Raw genomic sequence first — 16,560 nt, forward strand, 5'->3', positions numbered from 1 at the left:
TAGACAGGAAAAGCCCCGCGAACTTTTGAATTTCATTTCCTGTTTGCCCAGCGTGGAGCTCTGATCAGCACAGGTGGCGATGCAGTCCCAAATCCAAAAAGAGCTCCAGCATGGACCGTACAGGAGATACTGGATCTGATCGCTGTATGGGGAGACAAATCTGTTGTATCAGAGCTCCATTACAGAAGACGAAATGACAAAGCATTTGAAAAAATCTCCAGGCTATGATAGACATAGGCCACAGCAGGGACTCAGCACAGTGCTGCGTGAGAAGTGTAACGGAAAGCCAAAGAATCAAATGGACAATCATGGAGGGAGGAAGGGGGTACTGAGGACTCCAGCTATCCCACAGTCTCCGAAAAGCATTTGCATTCTTGGCTGGGCTCCAAATGCCTGAAGGGTCAAAAACATTTTCCCGGGTGTTTCAGGGTATATGTCATCAATTTACACCCTTCCCCCTGCCCCAAAAGAAAAGGGGAAAAAATCGTTTCTCGCCTTTTTTCAATGTCACCCTATGTCTACTGCATGCTGCTGGTAGACGGGGTGCTGCAGCACTAAACAGCAGCATCCTCTACCCTCCCCTCCCCGGTGGCAGACGGTACGGTACAAAAGGACTGGTATCCGTCCTCGTCATCATCCTGTGAGTGCTCCTGGCTGGCCTCGGTGAGGTCGGCCGGGGGCACCTGAGTAAAAATAGGAATGACTCCTGGTCATTCCCAGCAGATGGTACAGAACAGCTGGTAACCGTCCTCATCATAGCAACTGGGGGCTGAGCTCCATCAGCCCCCCCCGTCATGTCTAAAGAAAAGATTCTGTACTGCCTGGACTATCACAGCAGCGGAAGTCTGGTCTCTCTCCCCGCTCACCCTTTAATGTCCTGCCTGGACTATCATAGCAGCTGGAGGCTTCCTCCCCCTCATTTTATCTCAGTAAAACGTCAGGGTTTCTTACTCCTGCATTCTTTATTACTTCATCACACAAATGGGGGGACACTGCCATGGTAGCCCAGGAGGGGGTTGGGGGAGGAGGGAAGCAATGGGTGGGGTTGTTGCAGGGGCACCCCCTAGAATGGCATGCAGCTCATCATTTCTGCGGGATCTCTGGGGCTCTAACCTGGAGCAGCTGTGCTCTCTGGTTCTCTAGTAAACTTGCCCCATATTCTAGGCTGGACTGACTCTATTTTTAGACAAAACATAGGAAGGGAATGACCCGGGGAGTCATTCCCATTTTTGACTATGCACCCCCGGCCGACCTCAGCAAGGCCAGCCAGGAGCACCCATGATAGCAGCAGATGGTATAGAACGACTGATAACCGTCATCTCATCACCAATTTACAATGGCAGATGGTGCAATATGACTGATAACCGTCTCTGCTATCTTGCAAAGGCAAATGAATGCTGCTGTGTAGCAGTGCAGTACCGCGTCTGTCTGCAGCATCCAGTACACATACGGTGACAGTGACAAAAGGCAAAATGGGCTCCATGATTGCCATGCTATGGCGTCTGCCAGGGCAATCCAGGGAAAAAGGGCACGAAATGATTGTCTGCCGTTGCTTTCCCGGAGGATTGAGTGACGACATTTACCCAGAATCACCCGCAACACTGTTTTTGCTGCATCATGCATTGTGATCTCAACACAAAATTCCAATGGGCGGGGGAGACTGCGGGAACTATGGGATAGCTATGAGATAGCTACCCACAATGCAACGCTCTGGAAATCGACGCTAGCCTCGGTACATGGACGCACACCGCCGAATTAATGTGCTTAGTGTGGCCGTGTGCACTCGACTTTATACAATCTCTTTTACAAAACCTGTTTATGTAAAATCGGAATAATCCCGTAGTGTAGACATACCCTTAGATACAAGCATTTTCCTTAGGCAGAAATGACAACCACTTTATTCACCTCAGGTGTGTAAACATAACAAATTAATAGCAAGATGCTAGATGCAGTTTTATTGATGCGGATAGCCATTTTAATGCCCTCAAGTCATATTTGGGATACCGAGTAGGGGAATTTAGAGTAGTAAAGATTCTGGTGCTCCCTAGAGGAAAAAATAGCTCTCATATGATTCACTCTTTGCAATATTTTGTAGCTTCAGTAATAAAACAGCAAAGTATTTATGAGTCACATTTAGTTCTTGCTGTCTTTAAATTATGCTCTCTAAATATGAAGTTTAATATACTCTTCTTGGTATCATGGTGAGTTTCAAACAAAAGAGATAAGAGGCCAAAATCATCAGATGTTTCCTGCAAGCTGCTGCCTCCCACAAAGAATACTTTAAATGGCATTAAAATTAGGATCAATGCTATGTTTTCTTCCTCTATTTTAAATAATGGTCTTTTTATCTACATTTTATCTTCCAGTGATAAATTTAATGGTTACTTTGGGCTACTCCACTAGCTTCAGATTTAAAAGCTAGACATCCTGATAAAACTTAAAGTGTTTCAGATTAATACATAGGAAATTTACATTGGTAATCGTGATTGGTTTCTTAATACACTGACATTTCTTTTAAACTGGTATATTTAATGCAAGCTCAATAGAGCAGGATTGAGCAAATGTAGCACATGGAACCAGTTTTAAGATTTTTGTGCAAAAGTTCACATGGGTAATTTGTGTGAGTAATCATCATGATTGTGCACTAATTCATTGCAAAAGGGTACACAATGACCAATTAGTTATGGATTTAAACATCCCTTTTGTAGCACTCCCCATCCCAAGAACACTCTCCCTTCCCATCCACCCCCATACATCCCTGGGAGTCCCCTTTCTCTTATCCCAGAACAACTTCCCCTCCTACAATCACCTTCCCATCTATAACTGCAGGATCCTTCCTCTCTCCATGCAGGGCCAAATCACCCATTGCTTTGGCTATCTCTACCTCCCTCTCCTTCCACACATTGGGGAAATTCACTTTTACCCACTTTTCCATTCAGGCTTTGAGGGTGGCCTCCTCTATGGGCTTCTGTCCACTCTAATCCTAAGAGATCTGTCTAAAAAAGCACCAAGACTAAAACACTCTTTTGCTACATTGCTTGTATATATCTAGTTATATTCACTATATGTGAAGTAAAACTGCCATTGTAATATCTGCGCTGGTGTTAATATTGGTGTTCATGTGATGTCATAACGTGGCTTATACCAGTCATTTCTTTCCCCACACAGTCTAATCTGCTTCCTCGCACTAGTCAACTCAGATGATATGATGCATGAAAAACATCTTTCTGTCTCTGGGCGGAATTAGATCAAGTGTGTGTGATAAGCATATTTTCCATTACTTCTGGATAGTCTGCCGTGGCATCGTATTTATTATTCCTCCTTATAATGCATAACATAAAAACTAAAAAAGCTGCAATCTCTGGTTATCAAGCCCCTTGCAGACTTATTGCCATTGGCATGGCAGACTTGCTTTTCCTCTCAAGCATGTTAGTTAAAATCGTGATGACGACAGAGCCTAAAGAGACAGTGAAAATTGTGCTCTTGAGGCAGCAGGAAATTCATATAGCTCCAAGCACAGGAACAAACCAAGATGGTGAACTGTAAAAGTAATAGTCAGAATGACATACAAGGAGCAGAAAAAGATGAAACAGGACACAAGAGGAGGGCAAGAGCTGACCACCAAAATAACAAGTTTGATAAACTTTGCGAGATCTGTATCATTTGCCCTCTCATATCTGAACCAAATGAAGGAGAAGAAAAGACAAGTGCAACATCTCTTCAAAATGCTTTAATATTTTGTTCTTAGAAATTTATTTAGTTTTATTATTTATACATAGAGGACACTAATGTGAGCTTCAGATAAAAACTGCAATATTCATTATTCATTGGATTCAGTAGGTACTATGTAATAGTAACACAATCACAATTAATGTGGCATACAAAATCAAAAAAAGTTAAAGCTCTGTGATTATAAATAGATACCTTCAGTGAGACCAGGAGAAAATGAGACATCCTTGTACCACACTGGGATGCCATACAAAAGTAAAGATAAAAGAAAGAGGTGAGCAAACCTGAAGATTACATCAGAAATTCCCCATCAGGTTTTATTTATAAAGGAATTTATACAGGATCCCAGGCGCTAATCAGTGAGAGAGAGAGAAAAAAATGAGTATGCAACATTCATCCTTACAAAATTCAACATATGCTCTCAGGCGAGAAAAAATAGACGAAAGCAAATATACTTTCTAATGGATTAACCAAGAAAGGAGGAAAAAACCTCATGGCATTTTTATTTCTCAAGTCTACTCTAGATAACTCCATCAACTTATGGCAAAGGTAAAGTAATCATCTCTCCGGGAGGCTTCTTTGCTAATGGCCTAAATCCCTATCCTGTCTCAGTGTCGTTGCCTTCATATAACTTTTCGGGATTGGGTGAAGCACAAAAAGAACAGAGAACTTTGATCATATAGTAATGGAACAAAACGTCTATAATAGTCATTTGGGTGACAGTATTTCCATATATAATTGAGTTATCTGGACACTGTTATGTCTGCAATAAAACACCTGTGGCTGGCCCGTGTCAGCTGGCTCAGGCTTCTAGGGTTTGGGCTGCAGGGCTATACAATTGCAGTACAGACATTCTGGCTTAGGCTAGAACCCAGAATCTGAGACTCTTCCCCTCCATCCTGAGCCCAAACATCTTCACTGCAGTTTTATAGCCTTGCAGCCTGAATGCCGTGAACCCAAGTCAGCTGACACAGTCCAGACACAATGTTTAACTGCAGTGTAGACATACCCTATAAATACTCTCATTCTTTGGATCTGTTATAAATTCAGTATACTTGGTAAATATGCCTGTTCAGGTAATATTCCTCCCCACCTCCTGTTCTGGATTGCAATCTTGCCTGCTGACTTGCTATATCAATTTGTAATTGGAAATGTAGGTACCCTAAAGCTTGCATATCGGATTGCTTTGATGCCTAATATTTCCAGAGAGGATATTGCAATCACAGTTTAGCTTTGTGGTCATTTTCTTTGATCAAAAGGGACAAAGTATTACAGGCTTTGTTCTGTGAACAATCCCAATCCCCAGGTATAGAGTAGATCACTATCTATATTGTCTGGATGGTGTAACTTTTGTTATAGTAGACATAGTCACTGGGATGTATTTGCCATAGTCTATATCAGTGGTTCTCAACTTTTCCAGACTACTGTACCCATTTCAGGAGTCTGAGTTGTCTTGCGTACTCCCAAGTTGCACCTCACTTAAAAACTACTTGCTTACAAAATCAGACATAAAAATACAAACATGTCACAGCCACACTATTACTGAAAAATTGCTTACTTTCTCACTTTATCATATAATTATAAAATAAATCAATTGAATATAAATATTGTACTTACATTTCAGTGTATAGAGCAGTATAAACAAGTAATTGTCTGTATGAAATGTTAGTTTGTACTGACTTCGTTAGTGCTTTTTATGTCGCCTGTTGTAAAACTAACCAAATATCTAGATGAGTTGATGTACCCGCTGGAACACTGCTGTGTACCCCCAGGGGTATACATACCCTTGGTTGAGAACCACTCGTCTATGTGGTCAGATGCTCTTAGTTTACCCTGTACATCTAAGCCTACATTTCTTCTGCTTTGGGGTTTTTCATCTATTTTTAGTGTAGGATTTTCAAAAGTATCTAGGGGATTTGGATGGCCAATTCTCGTTGATTTCTAATAGGGATTGGAGAGCCAAATCCCAGGAGTTGTCTTTGAAACTCCCAACATTATATTATTTTACCTCGTTAAAAAAATAAAACAAAAAGCCAAAAACAAAAAAAACCTAACCAACCAACCAAAAAAACAAAAATCCACAACCAAAGCTTGACAACAATATTTACAATTTTCTTTTGCTTTTTTATGAATAGACAGACAATCTGCTGACATGCAACTCCAAATGAGATTGCAGTTTGCCACTAAAGCACATGAGAAAACATGCACTGTTGGTGGAACTCTGTGGTGAAAGATTACTTTAAAGCTGCATGAAATCTAACCATTGCCTGGATCCTAAAAGAATTAGGATCTGGTGCCTTGGTAATAAATGATTGCAGCTGTTGAAATTAATGCTTACTTAGGGAGGAGATTTTCATCACATCTGGGAATGCTGATAAAGAGAGACCAGACTTCCATATTCAGTAGATCTGACATTCATATTTATTAGTATTTCTTATTCAGGAAGCAAGGATTTTAAAATAGTGTAAAATTCATAAAGAAAGACCATCATAATACAATATGATATTCTAATTAATGAGAGGGATTGAGGATTATCACAGGCTGTATCAAAGCTGAGCCTGGTTTTAGTCCACAGATGAGTGAAGTGTAGCAAAAATAACCAAAATTATCAGAAAGCAGAAAAAGCGTACTCCCACCAACCCAATAGGCAAAACAACAATAGTACGGAAGAGTGAAACTGCTGATTTTTGAAATACCTGGCTTGGCCGCTGCTAGGGTCAGTAACAGTTGATTGCTAATCTACTGGCACTGCTTTGACCGTCCATTCAATGAACTTGTCATACAAAATAAAATATAGGAACGGATGGGAATGTACCACTAACATCACTTGAACAGCCTTCCCTCTGTCCTTGTAAAACCTGCTATCTCTGCATACCCAGTATGAAAAAAGAAGTTGTATTAGATGTTTGTGGTTGTTATTGGCTTCACTATGAAGAAAGTTTGTCTTTTCGTAGAGTAATCTGTTCATGTGAACAAAATGCACTTCTTTTTTTACCTTTGAAAAATACCATTTATTTTATACACGGCAGTGTAAATATTTGAGGGGAAACTGCAAAATTGAAGGATAAAAACAATTTGCAGAAACCATGATAATGGGATTTTCCACTAGTTTTTACAGAGATTAGAATATTTTCACATAACTCTAGCTACTTATACTGTCACAGTTGGTGAAATATACTCTCCTCCCTCATCAGTATGAGAATCTGTCATTTCAGTTCAAAATTAACACCTAAAATGAAATCCTCTGAAAAGGAGTACAAAGATATGAGAACAGAATTAACAAACTCTATCCTTCCTGAGAGGGATATGCCATAATACACAGAAAAGATAATGGACAGAATAAAATAACTTCAAAATAACATTTTTTTTCAACCAAAGGTCCATTTATTTGTTTTTCCACCATCTGGCTGAGTTTTATTTCATACAGACAAAGATGATAATGACAAATTAAGGGACACAATGGGAAATAAAAGAAACACACATGATCTTGTAATATTTTTGGCCTTTCTTCCCACAGTGTCAAGCACCAGATATTAATACACAAGCTTTCTTAGCAAATCCATTGTACACTCTCAGCAGAAAATTCCTATTCCACTGGCCCCCCAGCCCAGTAAATGTATTCTAAAGCCAGGTTTCCTAAGAATAGTTTCCATTTGCCTTTTCTTATCTTTAACATATTCTACCCTTTAAATCAATTATCATTAACTTCTGATCCTTTTGACTTCTCCTGGACAACTTTCAAATGCATTGGTAGACATTTTCCCCCATTTCTTACTACTTTAATTTTCTTGTCACTTTGAAATCTTTCATTGACTGTAATTAAACTTGCCCTAGGCTTGGAAATCTATGAAACTTTTTTTTAAAGATCTGACTTCCCAACTTGCCCTGGTATAAAAATAGCATAGTTATATGAATATACTGTATATAGTACATTAAATGAATCTATAGCGGAAGGTTAAGTGATATAAAATGTTGGATAATCTGGTTATTTAAAATGTTTTATTACACTGAAATGATCCCAATCTGTTTCATGGTGATTATAAGCTACAGTAAAAGTACACAAAACAATTATATTACATTAGATGCATCAATATCAGTTAAACCTATTATACTTGCATCTGTATAATATTGAGATTATTATTACTGCTTTTTTGAAGTAAAGCAAACAGAATTATCACTGTCAAAAATAGCTGTTTGCCATATTCTTCTTGGGTCTTTTTTGTTTTGTTTTGTTTTTTGTATAAAATACGTATTGTGCGTCATGCAGAGACACAAGTTGCCCAGGTAAACCAGGAAACTTAAATATTTTCCATACTATGATATAAAGGTTTTAGAAAAAAAAATGTAAAGGGTAAGGAACTAATCTAAACCCCATTGGGTATGATCTCTGGATTGGGCCCTACATGAATAAATAAATTAACCACCCCTGCACGCCTAGAAAAAAATACATTAAGGATGTGGGACTGCATGCTGGAGAGAAATGACTCAGAAACAGACCTAGAGGTCATGGTGGATAACCAACTGAGCATGAGCGCCCAGTGCGATGTTGTGGCTAAGAGAACAAAAGTGATCCTTCAGTTAGAGTGACCAGATAGCAAGTGTGAAAAATTGGGACAGGGGTTGGGGGGTAATAGGAGCCCATATAAAAAAAGCCCCAAATATCAGGACTGTCCCTATAAAATTTGGACATCTGATCACTCTACCTTCAGTGTATAAACAGGGAAATATTGAGTAAAAGTAGAGAGGTGTTAATATCAGTGTGTACAGTATTAGTGAGCCCATGACTGGAGTACAGCATGCAGTTCTGTTTAAAATAATGTTAACATATTGGAAAGGGTTCAGGAAAGAGCTACAACGATTAGAGGTCTGGAAAACTTTCCTTACAATGAAAGACTTAAGAAACTCAATCGATATAGTTTATTCAAGAGAAGATTAAGAGGTTACTTGATCATTGTCTGTAAGTACTTACATGGGAGAAGATTTCTGATATGGAGGGCCCCTTAATTTCATTGGCAAAGGCATGACAAGATCCAGTGGGTGGAAGCTGAAGCTAGACGCTTTCAGACGAGAAATAAGGTGTGCATTTTAAAGTGAGTCGAATTGGACATTAAATTACCTAGGGGGCTGGTGGATTCTCTATCACTTGAAGTCTTTAAATCTAAGATAGATTTCTTTCTAAAAGGAATGCTTTAGCTTAGCCAGAGGTTATGGACTTGATAAAGGAATCACTTGGTGAAAGTCTAGGGCTTGTGTTATGCAGAAGATCAGACTAACCATCTATCTGCATTGGGTACCTCCATTACCATACCTTCTCAGCTCCTCACAGTCTTTCAATGTACTTATTTAGATTAGATGGTTACAATGGTCACTTTTGCCCTTAAAATCACTGAATCTATAAAATATGCAGTGTGACATGCCTATTGCTGTCTTTCTGCCTATCTAGCTATGTAGCTTCATGTACCACATGCATCACTCAAATATCTGTGTGTTGTGCCACGTTCAGAGAACAAAATAACAGTATCTTTGTCATGGATTGGGGGCAGCTTGCAGCTCTGTTGCCTTTTCTGTGGTCTATCTGAGTGCCCCACCTCAGATGTTAGATATCATGACTCCACCTGAATTGGGGTACAATTTCACAACTCTCTCACTTTTAGACCAGGATCTGGATACAATAACCCATCTATTCCAATCACTTATACCATGTAGGTCTGACTGGACACCTAAATAAAGTCATAGAGTCATATCGTTTAAGGCCAGTAGGACCACCAGATCATCTGGTCTGGCATCCTATGTGTTACAGGCAGGGACGGCTCTACCATTTTTGCCGCCCCAAGCAAACCAAAAAAATCCCCAGAATGCTCAGACTGCCACCACCTGAACTGCCAAAGCACCCTCCCCCCCCAAAAAAAAAGCCGCCCGGACTCTGCCGCCCCAGCAATGGACAGAATGCTGCCCCGTAGTATGTGCCGTCCCAGGTGCTTGCTCAGCTGGTGCCTGGAGCTGACCCTGATTACAGGCCACCAACACCACCTAGAACCCCCACACTAAACCTAGGACTGAAATTAAACCAAAGCATTAGAGCTCACAAGAGACTAAACTATTCTGTGCCACAGGGAGAGAATTGGAGAGACTGAAGTGCAACAATGCCCGAGGCTCCTGCAATGGCAGGGAAATGACTAAGTGAGATATACCCAGATAATCCTGGCAAGTGACTCCCATCCACACACTGCAGAGGAATGTGAAAACCCATCAAGGTCACTGCCAGTCTGATCTGAGGGGAAATTCCTTCCTGACACCACATATGGCAATTAGTTCGAACCTGAACAAGTGAGCAAGAACCACCCAGCTGAGCACTTCATGCCACTTCAGAGCCATGTCCCTTGCTGTCCAATGTCCTGTCTACAACTGTGGTTACCCCGATGTTTCAAGGAAGGAGACAAAACCCCCCACCCTAAAATACACTGGGAAAAGAAATCCCTTCCTGTCCCCATAGATGGCCAGCTGAAACCCTGAAACATGAGATTCAGGGAACATAAGACATAAACTAGAAATGAGCCCTAGGGCTGCTGAACCTTTCCCCCTAACACCATGCACAACTTCATCTTACAAATGCACTCATAAATTTGTCCAGCTCTCTCTTAAAACTAAGTTGTCTGCTCCCATAACTCCTAGTAGGAGGCTGTTCCACAACCTCATCCTTCTGGTGGTTAGAAACCTTTCTGTTAATTTCTAGTTTGCTCATGGCCAGTTTATATCCATTTGTTTTTGTGCCAACATTGTCCTTTATCTTAGATAGCTCTTCACCCTCCTGCTGTTTACCCCTCTGATGTTTTTATAGAGACTCTCATCCCCTCTGCCATCTTTTTACAATGCTAAAGAAGCCCAGCTCTTCCAGTCTGCTCTCATAAGCTAAACACTCCATTCCCATATCATCCGAATAGCTCATCTCCGCTCCTGTTCCAGTCTGAATTCATCTTTCTAGAACATGCGTGACCAAAATTGTACACAGCATTCTAAATGAGGTTTTACTAGTTTCTTGTTCAATGACATTAAAACATGTCTATTGCTAGTGCAAATGTCTCACCTGATACATCCTAGGATTGCATTTGCCTTTGTCACAGCCACATCACATTGGTGGCTTCTATGAGCCACCCGGACACCCAGGTCTCTCTCCTCCTTTTTCACTTCCAACTGATGGGCTCACAGTGCATAGCAGAAGTTCTTATTATTAGACACAAAGCACATGACCTTGCACTTTGCACTATTGAATTTCATCCCATTTCTGTCATTCCAGTCTTCATGGTCATCCAGACTTTCCTATGTGCTGTTCTAATCCCCCTGTGTATTGTCAATGCCTCCCAACTTTGTATCATCAGCTAATTTCATTTCAGCAAATACTTTTTGGGCAAAGATCTATAATAAAAATAACGAATACATGTATTATTTATACATATAACCATATATTTATTTATATAGATATTAAATATAGGAATTGCCTTTGGAAACAATGTATTATCCAAACATTTGGGGAAAACATTTACTGTCAATTAGGAATATTCCTCTGTTCTTGCAAGTAATAGAACCATAGAGTATAAGAATTACAGATTAGCAACATCATAAGGATTTCACTGCTGCAGTTCATGGATGCCGTATCCTCTACAAGGCAACTTTATCTCAGAGCAGGGGATAGAGTATGTGATGTGATATTCCCTCAGAAACCTAAGAGAACCCTCCTGTAGGTGTATCTTTTGTGTAGAAAATATGTTTCCATTGATATAAATACAAATTAAATTAGCTTGAATAGACCTACTCAATTATGGCCTGATAAGGAAAAGCTCAAGTCATCCTGATGAGGAAGAGCTCAAGCTCAAGCCATCAGCTTGGCTGGCCCAAGTTCACAGAAAGTTTGTTACTACTGGAGATAAGGATTTTACTTCTCTAATCTGCAGTCCCAATGTTCCTTCAAGATAGACAAGGGCAAACAAGAAGTTTGGGTTCAGAACTGTGTTAAACACAAATGCTCAAACAAAGCCTCTCTTTTATGTCTGTGGTCCAGAGATAGTCAAACTTCTTGGGTGACATTTTCTCTGTTTGACAGCAATGAAATTTATCTTTACCAAATATGGGGTGACCAGACAGCAAGTGTGAAAAATTGGGACAGAGGGTGGGGGGTAATAGGAGCCTATATAAGAAAAAGACTCAAAAATCAGGACTGTCCCTATAAAATTGGGACATATGGTCAGCCTAACCAAATATGAATTTGCAATAATTTAGGATTAGTTTGGGAGACATGAATACATGGTGTTTCAGTGGGTTCAGATTTGCATCCGAATCCCTAGTGAAGTTGAGATTTCAGACTTGAGATTTCAGATTCTCAGCCTGCGATTACAAATTATATAATCCAGTTTTACTTTATTAAGCAGATAAATATGCCCTGTGCCTGCAATATGACCAGAAGAGAACTTATGGAGAAGGAAAACAGCTTATCTTGTAGGATAAAAAGTATGTCTAAGACATTCGTATCTTGGTTTTCTGCTAATGTGAGTGCATTCATTAATATTGTTTTTGCTTTCAAATTAAATTTACATTATTCCAAGTAATATTGTGAGGAATTAGCAAAAGCGATTGGTGGCCACATCTCTCTGAATGGAGAAAGCAATACTAATTTTCCACATTATTTAGCACCAATATGTTCATTTCACTTCTGCACAATGCAACTGCACATATATTAAGTATATGTATTTCAAAATGCATAGTGTTAAAACTGACCATGGGAGGCAGGCTTTTGCAAGGTTGCAATCCAGATCATTTGGTATAAACTACATATTTAAGTGATAATAAAACACCACTGTTATCTGGTTTCTACCAAGAGCTGACCAGTTTTTTCCCCCAAATTTGGAGTTTTTGTAGACTCTTTTCATTGTGGATTGATTTTTGATGATTTATAGATTTCAAGGCTAGAAGGGACCATTGTGATCATCTGGTCAAGCCTCCTGCATAACACAGACCTTAGAACTTCCCCCAAATAATTCCTGTTTGAACTAGAGTGTATCTTTTAAAAAAAATCCAATCTTGATTTAAAAGTTGTCTGTAATAGAGAATCCACAAAAACCTTTGGTAAATTCTTCCTCTGGTTAATTACCTTCACTGTAATAAATGTACAATTTATTTCTAATCTGAATTTATCTAGCGTCAACTTCCAACCCCCGATGATTTCAGCCAAACATTGAGAAGCTGGGAATTTGTACTTATATTATTGGATGTACCTCCAACCGTATTGGAAATTATTGGGTAGACATATTAAAGTAATTCAATATACTATTATACTGTTTCGTTATTTCATGTATTTTCTAGTGTTTCTGTGCATCATGTAAATGAAACACTGGCCTATGTTTTTCAGCAGTTTTGCTCAGTGTGGTCAGTGAAAGTCCAACAAACAAGACCCAGAGTTCAGAGGTACATTCATGTGAGTTCCCCTCCTATCCCAGAGGAACGGGGAGGCACTGAGCAACATCTCAGTTGCTGCAGCTGCCGCTGCTGATGTTCACTCTGACACTGCCCTCTGTACCGCTGCTGCAGCATCACAGTCCGAGGTTCCACCATTTAATCCAGCTCTTAGTGATTTCAGCAGGTAGTGGGCAGCCTCACTACTAGTGCAGGCTGTGCAATGGCTTTCACTGCAACACTATCCCATACCGGGTCTAAGGCTCAGCACCTGGTTACAGGTCTAGTGATCACTGAACAAAACAAGGAGACTCAGCTGAATATAATCAGCTCTGTCTTTAAACAGTGGAGAGGGTCAAACTGGTCCAAATGGCATCTAGGACTCCTTGGGCAGAACCCTCAGGTTGGGGTTGGGTGTTCCTACCTGGTGCTTTCTCTCCTTTAGTGAGAGTTGGCATCACAGGCCCCTGCTTAGTGAGTGAGGATCCATTTAGGGGGACCCCTCAGTCAGGGCATGCTAAGTAAAGTTCTGGTGCCCTTTATTCATACAATAAGGATAACAACATTTCATTACCCTGCACTCAATGTTAAAGTTAGGTAATAGGGTAATAACTGGAGATATACCAATCTCCTAGAACTGGAAGGGACCTTGAAAGGCCATTGAGTCCAGCCCCCTGCCTTCACTAGCAGGACCAGTTTTTGCCCCAGATCCCTAAGTGGCCTTCTCAAGGATTGAACTCACAATCCTGGGTTTAGCAGACCAATGCTCAAACCATTGAGCTATCCCTCCCACCATTTGTAACTCAACACCATGGTCATTTTGGCAAAGCAGCTCTATCATTCTGCGTACCTAGGCAGAATCAGTGTATCTATGCAAATACAGTCTGCTCCTGAAATCTTTTTCTCCAGCTCATCAGTAGACGTTATGAGAGAGCTCATTCAGACCCTGCTTAAGTGCTATTAAATAGTTTAGATAAACATTATTGTAAAACATTTATATGAGTCATCTCAACATTTTTCCACAACAAAAAACTTAATATTAATTGAATGTTTTGTCATGAAACTTTAAAATATTACTTTTGTATTTTTGCTATGACAAAGCCATAGGTTATTGTATTTTCCTATTCACAAGAATGATTAAAGGACTGGAAAACATGCCTTATAGTGGTAGACTCAATCTATTTCTCACAGAGAAGGTTAAGGGGGACTTGATTACAGACAATAAAAAACTACATGGGGAACAAATATTTAACAATGGGCTCTTTAGTCTAGTAGAGAAAAGTATCACATGATCCAGTGTGTAGCCTTTAGTGCTGGTTTGCCTTTATTATATTCACAGGCTTGTGTTCATTGATTTCTGCCTTTATTATATTCAGCAGTAATGCAAGGAACCTACAGGTTTGTATCCTGTAAGACAATAGCTTCAGTAAGTTACCATAAGGCTTGAGGCCTATGAACTTGAAACAGATATATGGCCCAATGGAAAACCCCAAGTATTGGGGAGCTGAAAAGAGAGTGTTTAAGGGGAACTTTTGACCATAGGAACATGAGACCAACCACAAGAAGGCCATGTCAATGAATTAACATATATGATAATAAGTTGAGATCAGGAGAAGGATATGCCAACCTTGGTAAGGTGAGGAAATACAAATAAGGAAAAGGGGAAAAACCCCTACTGAATATGCATCTGACAGTGGCGTCAACATAACATATTAAAAAAATTGCATCCCAGCCTAGGGGCAGTAGGAGAGAGAGAGAGAGAGATGTAGCCCTGGGGCGGTGCCAGAATGATGGCCACTGGTGATGAGGGGAAAGGTGACAGTAATTAAAAAGATGATGGCTAATATTTCAGATTGTTCTGCTAGGGATGGTGTGAGTATATGGATGTACAGATGTACATTCTGTAGTACCTCTATCTACCTTACTGAGCTGGGGTGTTTCTGACTGTGATAAATATATTAATAAAATATTTGTAAATATAGAAGAGTTCCTACAGTGTGAGTGTTGTAGCTGTGCACATTGGGGTTCCCAACTATACGATACTTTGAATAAAACTGGGCCTGATCTTGGGAGAAGAACCTGTCAACCCTCAAAGTAATAACAGGGAATTCTTAAGTAATCAGTATAATAATTATGTAAGCTATAGCAGGCTACAAATGGATGCGAGACAATTCAGACTGGAAATAAGGCTTAAATTTTTAACAGTGAGAGTAATTAACCATTGGAACAATTTACCAACCGTCATGGTGTACTCTCCATCTTTGACCATCTTAAAATCAAGATTTGATGTTTTTCTAAAAGATACGCTCTAAGGATTATTTTGGGAAAGTTCTGTGGCCTGTGCTATAAATGAAGTCAGACTAGATAATCTCAGTGGTCCCTTCTGACCTTGGAATCTGTGGCCTGGTCTACACTACGCATTCAAACCAATTTTAGGAGCGTTAAATCGATTTAACGCTGCACTCATCCACACTACGAGGCCCTTTATATCGCTATAAAGGGCTCTTTAAACCGATTTCTGTACTCCTCCCCAATGAGAGGAGTAGCGCTAATATCGGTATTACCATATCGGATTAGGGTTAGTGTGGCCGCAAATCGACGGTATTGGCCTCCGGGCGGTATCCCACAGTGCACCACTGTGATCGCTCTGGACAGCAATCTGAACTCGGATGCAGTGGCCAGGTAGACAGGAAAAGCCCTGCGAACTTTTGAATATCATTTCCTGTTTGCCCAGCATGGAGCTCCGATCAGCACGGGTGGCGATGCAGTCCCAAATCCAAAAAGAGCTCCACCATGGACCGTACGGATGTGATCGCTGTATGGGCAGACAAATCTGTTCTATCAGAGCTCCATTACAGAAGACGAAATGCCAAAGCATTTTTTAAAAATCTCCAGACAGAGGCAACAGCAGGGACTCAGCACACTGCTGCGTGACAAGCATAACAGAAAGCCAAAGAATCAAATGGACGCTCATGGAGGGAGGGAGCAGGGACTGAGGACTCAAGCTATCCCATATTTCCTGCAGTCTCTGAAAAACATTTGCATTCTTGGCTGAGCTCCCAATGCCTGTAGGGTCAAACACATTGTCCGGGGTGGTTCAGGGCATAGCTCGTCAATTTACCCCCCACACACCCACCCCCAGAAGGAAAAGGGAAAAAAATCGTCTCTTGACTTTTTTAAATGTCACCCTATGTCTACTGAATGCTGCTGGTAGACGCGATGCTGTGGGAGTGAACTGCAGCATTCTCTCCCCCCCTCCCTGGTGGCAGATGGTACAATATGACTGCTATCCATCAGCAGCAGCAGCCCGTGAGTGCTCCTGGCTGGCCTCAGGTGAGGTCAGCTGGGGGAGCCTGGTGGCAGATGGTACAGTGCAGTAGGACTGGT

General features: G+C 40.6%; 1 protein-coding gene across 3 annotated transcripts in view; it reads left to right on the forward strand.

Moving 5' to 3' along the window:
* GRM8 (glutamate metabotropic receptor 8) overlaps positions 1-16,560 on the forward strand; it is a 525,047-nt gene that overhangs the window by 368,582 nt on the left and 139,905 nt on the right. Inside the window, exon 9 of one of the 3 annotated variants that reach the window (XM_045001072.1) lies at positions 13,130-13,195. The exons of the other annotated variants lie outside the window; for them this stretch is intronic. Within the exon in view, the coding sequence (XP_044857007.1) occupies positions 13,130-13,195 (66 nt within the window). The remainder of the gene's footprint in view (positions 1-13,129; positions 13,196-16,560) is intronic. 3 annotated transcript variants of the gene reach the window in all.

Source organism: Mauremys mutica, chromosome 1 (genome assembly GCF_020497125.1).
Source record: "Mauremys mutica isolate MM-2020 ecotype Southern chromosome 1, ASM2049712v1, whole genome shotgun sequence".
In the NCBI taxonomy this organism is placed as follows: Eukaryota; Metazoa; Chordata; order Testudines; family Geoemydidae; genus Mauremys; species Mauremys mutica.